This window comes from Sinocyclocheilus anshuiensis, unplaced genomic scaffold (genome assembly GCF_001515605.1).
Source record: "Sinocyclocheilus anshuiensis isolate Anshui unplaced genomic scaffold, SAMN03320099.WGS_v1.1 scaffold2751, whole genome shotgun sequence".
Classification (NCBI taxonomy): Eukaryota; Metazoa; Chordata; class Actinopteri; order Cypriniformes; family Cyprinidae; genus Sinocyclocheilus; species Sinocyclocheilus anshuiensis.
In genome coordinates, this window is record NW_015541086.1 from 205,927 (window position 1) to 216,404 (window position 10,478).

At 36.0% G+C, this 10,478-nt stretch overlaps 1 protein-coding gene across 1 annotated transcript in view; it reads right to left on the reverse strand.

The window, feature by feature from the left end:
* Positions 1 to 10,478, reverse strand: part of LOC107690721 (WD repeat-containing protein 46-like) — an 18,837-nt gene that overhangs the window by 7,475 nt on the left and 884 nt on the right. The window contains exons 3-7 of the mRNA XM_016489127.1: positions 7,161 to 7,259; positions 6,324 to 6,428; positions 4,595 to 4,772; positions 2,543 to 2,701; positions 397 to 547 (exon numbers count right to left, since the gene is read on the reverse strand). Of these exons, the coding sequence (XP_016344613.1) occupies positions 397 to 547; positions 2,543 to 2,701; positions 4,595 to 4,772; positions 6,324 to 6,428; positions 7,161 to 7,259 (692 nt within the window). The remainder of the gene's footprint in view (positions 1 to 396; positions 548 to 2,542; positions 2,702 to 4,594; positions 4,773 to 6,323; positions 6,429 to 7,160; positions 7,260 to 10,478) is intronic.

The following is a 10,478-nucleotide window of genomic DNA, read 5'->3' on the forward strand; positions in this document are numbered from 1 at the left end:
TAGCGTATTAGGCTACTCTTATGACCAAAAATGACAGAGTAACCTATTCCAAGTTCTTTCCACAGGAAAAAATGCAAGGGATTGCGCGGGAGCCTCCATGTCATTCAGTAAGTGCAATAATACTCCCACACTTCTCATAAACACTTGATATGCACATCTATCTATCTTGCTACATCCTGACAGCAATGGACAATGTCGTTTGTGTCAAATGGGATCATATTTGTTGCTGTGTTTCACTGGCAGTGTGAACAGGTCTTACAGTATATGCAGGTACCTCACTGGGTTTTGGAACAGAGCTCATTTGTCCATCATTCAAGAAACACAACTGACTATATGTAGACTCCTGGTACGAAGGAGTGAACATGTCCTTTGTGTGAACATGTGTTCCTGTCTTACCTGGTACAATCATGCTGGTGAAGCCCTCTCCATGTCCAATTCCCAGAACATCTTCAAAGGGGCAGTACGCAAGACCCCAAATTTGCCCTCGAAGGCGGTGAGCCATGTAGGGTTTGGATACAGGACTGCTTCCCAAAATGTTCTGATAAACCTATGGACACAAACATACAGCTCTATTATTGTAATAATAGTTATAGTAACTCTAATTAACAAAACTTCTAAGTATTATTAACAGCAACTCGTGTGTGCATCTTCAGGAGAGCAAGCATACGTGATGTACTTTATGCAGTTTCTTTGTCCCTTTCAAATTATCTATATAACATTTCAAACAATATATATATATGTTATTTTTCTATCTTATCAAGGGTTAGTTCACCCAAAAATGAAAATGTGATGTTTATCTGCTTACCCCCAGGGCATCCAAGATGTAGGTGACTTTGTTTCTTCAGTAGAACACAAACAAAGATTTTTAACACAAACCGTTGCAGTCTGTCAGTCTTATAATGGAGGTGAATGGGAATCACGGCTTTGAGAGTCAAAAAAACATACACATACAAAACCAAATTAAACCCTGCGGCTCGTGACGATACATTGATGTGTAAAGACACGAAACGATCAGTCTGTGCAAGAAACTGAACAGTATTTATATCGTTTTTTACCTCTGATGCACTGCAATGTCTGAACTGTACTGAGTGCGCTCGCGTCGTCGTCTTCAGCCTGCGCTTGAGGCATCATCTTCTTCTTCTTCAAGAAGAAGACGACGCGTCACGCGCCAGCTGTTGAACACGCTCAGGACAGTTCAGACATTGCAGTACATCAGAGGTAAAAAGCTATATAAATACTGTTCAGTTTCTCGCACAGACAGATCGTTTCGTGTCTTTACACATCAATGTATCATCACGAGCCGCAGGGTTTAATTGAGTGCTGTTGGCTTAAGTAAATTAGAGATAAATGGACACTTCCATCTTAAAGGGATAGTCCACCCAAAAATAAAAAATCTGTCATCATTAACCCATCCTCAAGTTGTCCCAAACCTGTACAAGTTTCTTTCTTCTGTTAAACAAAAGAAGGTATTTTGAAGCATGTTGACAGTAGCTATTGACTTCCAAAGCATAGGGAAAAAATGCTACTGATTAACAACTGAAGAAAGTTTGGTTAACAACTTTCTTCAAAATATCTTCTTTTGTGCTCAGTAGAAGAAAGAACTCGGTTTGGAACAACCTGAGAGGGAGTACATGATGACATTCTTTATTTTTGGGGGGCAATATCCCTGTAAGGTTAATGACAGTTGTGAAGCATTAATTTCCCACTGCTTCTGTTTCGGTATAATTACAATGAAATGGTACTGGTCTGATTTCAGGGATGGGTGAAAGGGGTCATGAAATGCAGTTTCAGATTTTTATGTATCTCAAGGTTAGTTTATAAAGTTTTCTTTTTGTACCAAAAAAACTCCAGTATTTGTAAAAAGATCATTTTCCTCATCTCAATCTGTGAAAAAAACTCAACCACTACTGTGATTGGCTAACTTCACTGCACCGTTTTCACGCCCTCCTTTACAGCATGTCATGTGTTTTGATACTCCGGATGGCAATCGCTATGAACTGAGCCGTATATGTTTGAGCCAGATCCAAAAGTAAGAAATTGAAACAACGCAACCACGACTTCAACAGTGTTTTTCAGCATGGCAATTGCTTTTGCTTGCTTAATTTAAGGTATTTGTCATATTACAAAAGATGCTGCTTGTACTCAGGTATGAACCCATTGTATTAACAACACTCAAACAATGATACGCTTGGTGTCCTAATAGCATTAAACGCTGGTTTGACATAAAAATAAATGTACTTACCTGCCTTGCCTCAGAGGACATTTCTAATTTAAACTTTCTGATTTTTAGAAAGGCTATGCACCTTTTTGGAGGTGCAGTTAGAAAAGAATAATTCTTATTTTACACTGCAGAGTTAGTTTTGAGTTCTGAAACTTGCAGTATGTTTTTACTATAGAGTAACCTCTTTTTGTGTAAATATCGAGAACATTTTGATTCCATTTCATGCCCCCTTTAAAGGGTTGGGTCAGGACTATGCTCTTTGCAAGCAACAACAACAACAGTTTATCCAGAAAGTTTTACTTGTGTGTATATGTACACTACCTGTACAATATCTCCAGTAGCAGCACTGAGTAGTCCTCTCTGGCTTAGAGATAAGCAAGAGGCTCCAGCAGGGAGGAAACAGGAGTGAAGAGGTTTAAAAGCTCTGATATCATACACCTTTAGCTTCCTGTCCAGACCTGACGTCACCATGTACCTGCAATAAACAAATTATCTTACTGGTATAAATAAAGGGAAAGTAAGGTATGATCTAGGGCTGCAACAAATTCAACAATAAAAAAAAAAGAATGCATATGGACAAAATGCAGCACATGACACAGAATGAGCTGCTGCTGGAAAAGTGCACAACCCAAGTTGCCCTAAACATAAAAAACGCTGTGTATGAAGCATTTCAAACAAACTCATAAGCATATAGTTTAACACGGATTGCTTGTCGGGGAAGTCGTGGCCTAATGGTTAGAGAGTCGGACTCATAACCCAAAGGTTGTGGGTTCGAGTCTCGTACCGGCAGGGATTGTAGGTGGGGGGAGTGAATGTACAGCGCTCTCTCCCACCTTCAATACCACGACTGAGGTGCCCTTGAGCAAGGCACCGAACCCCCAACTGCTCCCCGGGCGCCGCAGCATAAATGGCTGCCCACTGCTCCGGGTGTGTGTTCACGGTTTGTGTGTGTTCACTGCTGTGTGTGTGCACTTTGGATGGGTAAATGCAGAGCACTAATTCCGAGTATGGTGACATGGCTGCTTCAACACTAACTGCGGTTACTGAAACCACGCCTTCTTTCTTTGCGTGCACATTTGGGCGCATTATGCAAATATTCCCACATAGTGAGGTAGATATGTGGGGGCGTGTTAGAACGAGGCGTTTTAGGGGGGCGTGGCAGAGTCTTAACTTTGATAAAGAATATCTCTTTGGTTTTGAGACTTTAGTGTTTGCAACTTCAGGGATCTTATCTATTCACGAACAGCTTGTAACACTCCAAAGAGAAAGGAAAACTTGAAATCGCATCATATGACCCCTTTAAGGCTGAGATACAATTGGGAAAGTAATTACTTTTTCATGCACAAATACTTGGGCTTTTCATGTGTCACCATGAAAAGGTTGAATAAGTAACAATAAATTAAATAATTCAAACCATAAAAATGGAAATTAATCACTTTTTAAATTATCTAATCAGTTTATGCTCTAAAACAGAATAGTGAATTAATAAATATTTTTCAAAGGCACATTAAAAAAAAAAGCATTCGCCAATTGCTTTTCTTGGTCGTTTTATTCTCTTTTTCCCATTTGTCAATCCAATTAAAAATGCCAAAGGACAGTTCACTCTTTGGAGAGTTTTTTTCTTTCCTTTTTTGACACATTGCAGTCAAAAGCCATATTTCTCAAGATACATTTCATAATTGATTATTATAATTCAGTCAAAGACACTGCATGCCAACATTGAAGTCAATCAGATCATTGGTTTTGAGTAGTGCTGTCAAACGATTAATCACGATTAATCTCGTCCAAAATACAAGTTTTTGTTTACATAATATATGTGTGTGTACTGTGTATATTTATTATGTATATATAAATACAGACACATGCATGTATACATTTCAGAAAATTTTTTGTTTATATAATAAATATATTTATTTATAATATCAATTATATGAATATATAGACATGTAAATATTTTCAAAATACATACTGTGTGTGTATTTATATATACATAATAAATATACACAGAACACACACATTATGTAAACAAAAACGTTTATTTTGGATGCGATTAATTGTTTGGGACAGCACCAGTTTTAAGAAAATATCTTTTTTTGTTGTTGCTGTATATGTACAGTACTGCTTCCGCTGATTAAGTTACTTATTACAGGGCGAGGTGTTATGATGAACATGACTAGAAGCCAAATTTCCAGTTTGTGTTCTCTCTTTCTACACTAACATCTACCCCCCAGTACTATATCAGTTACTATAGCAAACAATGTAGATAAGCTGGATATTGACATGACGACGCTAATAAACAGAACATTTTACATTACTTTCAATTCTCATTTGTATTTGGAATTGGCTGCAGTGTTAAAACCTTGAAGTTCAAAGTTTTGCCAAAAGCACTTGTTGACGCACCGCTGTGGCGAGTAGGAAGTGGTAGGGCAGAAACTGCATTCTTAAGACGTCATTGAACTTCTTCACACAGTGGAGCTCCACACCTTTAGAGTCATAGATATAGAGCCATCTCTTCTGTGCCACAGCAAACATGGCCTCTGTATGAAGCCACCTGGAGGTAGAACGAAGAGCGCAGAGAGTGAGCTTTAAATAAGACCACAATGAGACAATTACTCATAACTAAAGCACAGGCGTGAAGGATAGGAAGGTATTGTGAAAAAAACCCTAAATAAAGTATTTGAAACTCTTTGACAAAAAAAAACTAGACTGACTCTCAGCTGGACCGTCAAATAAAACATTTTTCTCAAGAAATTCTACAACCACAGCCTGTTCTGCCTGGCTTGGCATTTTTGTTATGCAGCTATGCATTTAAGGTTTAAGTTGCAATATTGGTTGATACCAATACATCATGATATACACACAATCTGATATTCTTTCAGTTCATGAGCTTGCAATTTGATCCAACTGATCTTGATTCGATTTGATATCACTTAATTTGGATATGTATCAGGCACAGATCATGTACATTTTTCTCAGTAAAAATGCTGTGAACTTTATAGGGGAATCTGTCAGTACACTACTATAATATCAAAGGTTAAAATTAACTACTTGCATACAAACATTTAAATTGCACAAAATAGCAATAACAGTGTTTCTACTCCAATTAGGGTTGCAAAAAGGTGGAACATTTCCAGTAAATTTCGGAAACATTCCAGAAATTCTGGAAACTTTCCAGGATTTTTTGGAATATTCCAGGGATTTTTGGAAATTTTCCACCCCTTTGCAACCCTAACTCCAATTCTTTTTTTTCTTTTTTTTTTTAAATATAAACATTTTAACGGTGGCTGTCATTAAAACTTGTTCTTATGGATGTAATCAAATATACATTAAATACTGAAGAACAAGTAAAGTAAAAATATAATGAGTATTCAATAATCCAATAAAACGTTTCAATAATTAAATAAAACCTGTGTTGTCTGCGGTGTTGTCTTTGGTGTAGTGGGAGTGCAGGTAAACGATACAATGGGATTTTTCTGCACAAATTGCAAAGCAAAGCTGTCTGCTGACATTGATGTTTGTTTTGGTACAAGATCTTGCACATTTGAGTTGTGATTTTTGGTCAGAATGTGTCCAGTTGTGACTCACACCAGTTGTTAAGTGTGTTGTCTAGTGGACTGACTCCATTAGATTTGTGATTAGTCATTAGGTTTGTGCTCCTCAAAGACTAGCATCTGCTCCAATCACTGGAAACAGTATTTAAGTGCACTGAGACCAGTCTAAGAATGTTTCAGTTAGCTGTTAAGTGTATCCAAGCTTAAGTGAATAACGTGTTTATTACTGAATGACTTTTCTTAGGCAAATGCAACGCTGCGTGATATTCTGTACAAACTGTTTCACTGACGTCTTTCCATAGTTAAACACAGATTGAGTGATTACATGAGACATGACGCATTTCAGTAAGTTGTGCTGTATCTTTTAACATACATTATCATGTTAATTTTATGCTAAAACATCTGTCACAGTGCAGAATTAAACACAATTTCATAATAAAACTGACCAAATTTGAAAGCTAGGACTTTGCTCCAGTGATAATGGCTGCTACAACATGTGAAGAATGTGTGCCAGAAAATCAAAAGATATGTCTTAATGAATGTGCACTCACTTGACATCATTCACTGTTTCCATGACATTCATCTCACACATGAGGTCTTTGGTTTGCCAGTCGATGCAGGCCACATGACCTTTCTTTCCACCCACTAGTAGATGCCTGTTGCAGACAAATACATTTTTATGGATCTGTAATTTTTTAATAAATGCAATTCATGCAATGATTTCAATAAACCTTTCCCTATAATGAGCATATAATGAGTTGTCAATGTCTGGATTAAGATGCCCAAGGTATCCTTATGTAAATGTCAGGACATGTTTTTGATTTTAAATTTTTGAACAAGGTTCTTAAATAGTAAAGCACAAGAAAACAGTGATATACAGGATTGAAAAAAAAAGGTCCGTCAATAAAAATATCTAATCACAGGAATTTTTGTTAACATATTTATAATGGTTTCAAAATGCCTTTGTGTAATTACTAGGCTCCAAAATGTATAATACAGAAGGTGTACAGAATGTGTAAAGAGCAGCAGGAATCTACTTCTGTTCACAGCGAGTATAATCCAAACAAAGTGCTAACAAAACCAACTGTCAGGATATTATTACACAAGTGAGACAAACAACCTGTGTTTTCAATTTTATAAATACATAAAGAGAGGTTTTCACCAACAAGAACACTGACAAATTGACATGTTTAACACGAGATTTCTAAAGGCTCTTATTTGTTACTGACCCTTGAACCTGATAATACATCTATTAATCCATCCATTCTGAACTGAAGTATCAAGCAGAAAGTTCAAATGCTTCTATAATATTAATGTAATGCTATATTTGTAATAGGCCATAACTAAAATTGTCTGTTTTAATAAATATATAATTCTTTGGCACATACCGTCCAGTTCTGCTGTAGTCAAGCCTATATGGGCCAAACTGGGAAAGATGCAAGCTGAAGTACTGTAGGGAGAGAGAAAGAAAAAAAACTGAGTGGAACATGCAAAATACAATTAATCACACACAGACTCCTTCAGGACATAAAAACACGTAGTTGGTAAGGTCTGTAAACGAATCAAATTTTTTTTACACTTCATTTACATATGTTTGCTCACCTTAAACATATCGTTTTTGACAGATGTGTAGTAACAAGCAGAAACAGTACATTTTCTGAATATTAAAAAAAAAAAGTAATACTTTAACTTTGTTACATATCTCTAGACTCCTACGGTGCTTTTACAAGAGGGAAAAAACACTGCTGTGTACGGCTCAGTGATCCACATTAAATATAGTCCAAAAACAGAAGAGTAGTTACCTGGACAACAAATAATGCAACACATTTTCCACTGATAAATCTAAGGAGGACAGACTGTTCATGTAAGCCTTTCCCTGTGCTTTTTTAATGACCTAGATGACTGAATTCTTATACTGTACACAAAATCTATGTGGCAAGGCCCATGGTTTCAGCTAAAAATCATATTTACTGTTATGCTAAAGAAAAAAAGTCACCTACATCTTGGATGCCCTAAAAACACACAATAATCAGAGGCACACACAAAAAAATGTCTGATTGACTGGTCAAAAATGATATTGCTTTTTGCAATTATTAAAACATTAATGCTAATATTAATCCCAAAGCAACAATCAGGGTTTCTGCAGGATTTTTAAGCTCAAATTTAAGACCTGCACAAATAAAATTAATACCATATGAGCGGGGTAGGGCAATGTCTACAGTACCATATTAAACTGTAAAATTACTGTAAAAAGCATATTTTACAGTTCAGATACAAGTTTTCACAAAAACAAAAAGTTTTATAAAATGATAAACTTTATATTTCAGCCTTTAAACCATTTTTAAGAAAATGGATGAGTCAAAACTATTAATTACTATATTAATTTAAACAATTATTAACAATACATTATTATATCAATTAAATAACAAATTAGGGGTGTGCGATATTGACAAAAAATGATATCTCGATAATTTACAGGGACTTTATCGATAACGATAATTAGACAATATTTTGCTGAATGTGTTATTGTGCTGATACATTATCTCTAATTGTACTGACAGCTCCTGAATTTTTTTTTATATTCTTCATATTCTGTGTGGTCAGTTCACAGCAGTGATAGAAATTAATCATTTCAATTAAAATTGAAATGTCCTTCCGTTCCCAAATTTAAGACCTCTTGAAATCATAATTAAGACTTTCTTGTTCAATTTAAGACTTTTTTTAAGACCCACGGAAACCCTGAACAATGAAATCCTCCATCTGCGAAATTTATTAGCCCCTTTCACACATTAAACCCAAAAAATTAGCATAACCTTACCAGGCTGACTTTTTTGGTAAATACACCATACACGTATACTGTAAACACAAGCAACAGCGTACCATCTTTTTACCAGTTCCAGACCATTATACATCAGCATCAAAACACTGTGATGAAACTCTTGTGATGTTAAAGGGGTCCTATTATGCTTTTTCACTTTTTTAATTTTAGTCAGTGTGTAGTGTGTACACATAAACCCCAAACTCTTGGTTGATTAACATAAACCGTCTATTTTATTAAAATATAAACATTCTGTACTTGAAAAGATAATACGGCTGTAGTTTATTTATTTTTAGCCATTTTGCCGTTTCTTTATTATAGAAATACATTTTCTAGAAAATATCCTACTGAAAAGATAAATAAATAAACAAAATGCATGCGCTGGATACTTCTGAAGTAAACTTAACCCTGGGACATAATGTTCAGAGAATAAGTTGCTATGACTCCTTATAGTGGTGTAACTGTACACGTATTTGCAACGAAAACTTTGGTTCAGTGTACAGGTGTACCAAGCGAACACAGCATTGTTTTAACCACTACATCTGCAGAACTTCTTTATGTGTGGAACATAGTTAGAAACACTGTTTGTAAGACATATCAATATATTTTCAAACAAGATATAGGAGATATATTGGCTAATATTTTTGGTTTGGCCAATATGTTACTTTGACAGCGACGAGAACACCAGCACCTGAGTGCACGAGCTCCCTGTCTTCATTAGTTTACTGTCTCTGTTAAACAGTTCTGACTAATAAATTATTACGCAGATCTTTTAAACAAAGTCAAGGTATACAAAGAAGCGTGCATTTGTTGACTGCATAAAAATGAGTGCGCGTGAGCGTTCCTCTTTTTTAATTGAACCCTGACAGGGGAGTTAACAAAAATTTTTCAATACAACTTTTCACAAACTTTTATAAATGTGTTTTTGCTATCTTTATATTAAATAGTGTGACCCTGCTGTCCAAGACATCAGCATCACCAATCAAAAAATCCATATTGGCCGACCACTACTTAAAATATAAAGTCACATAGACTACTTTTCTTGTGCTTCTCTTAAGTCACTAGCTATGTTTCCATCCACCTATTTTATGCGCATTTTGGATCATCGCATAAAAAACGCTGGATGGAAACACCAAGATGCGCATGAATTCTAAAAATGCGCATAAAAAAACTTATGCGCTCAACTGAGTAGGATAAACTTTTTATCCGATAAGAAAAAATATGCATAAACTACAATGGAAACACATTTACCGAATAAATTCCTCCATGCGCATTGAAAAAGTCATGTGACTTTGCGCTATGAGACGGGATAACTTGACTAGCAGCAGACCGATCTCGTTCACAGCATCTATATGTTGTTTTGGTCGTTCTGAAATGCCTGAGCAAAGTCTGTCATGAAAGTATTTCTGTATAATTACTGTCCTACATGACTGCATTCCCAAACAGCAGGCATCCACCTCTAAAAGCAATGACCACATTTATTGTGTTACGTCTGCTCTCTCTGAAGCGCAAGTAATTTATTACATATGAAAATTAGGGATGCACCGAAATGAAAACTCTTGGCCGAAGCCGAACAAAATGAAACACTGGCCCGAAGGCAGCATGCCGAACAGTTTTTCACATTTTTCCCCCATGTAGGCCTTTTTGGCAATTTTTTTTCACCATTGCATAAATTAAATAGCCAAAATTTGCTTGTTACTGTTTTGTCCTGTTTTTCAAATTAAAAAAAATCAATTACAAAACAACAATTTAAAAATATTTACTTAACATTGAACATTTTTGTCAGATTTCTTAGGGGAAGTCGTGGCCTAATGGTTAGAGAGTTGGACTCGTAACCCAAAGGTTGCGGGTTCGAGTCTCGTACCGGCAGGGATTGTAGGTGGAGGGA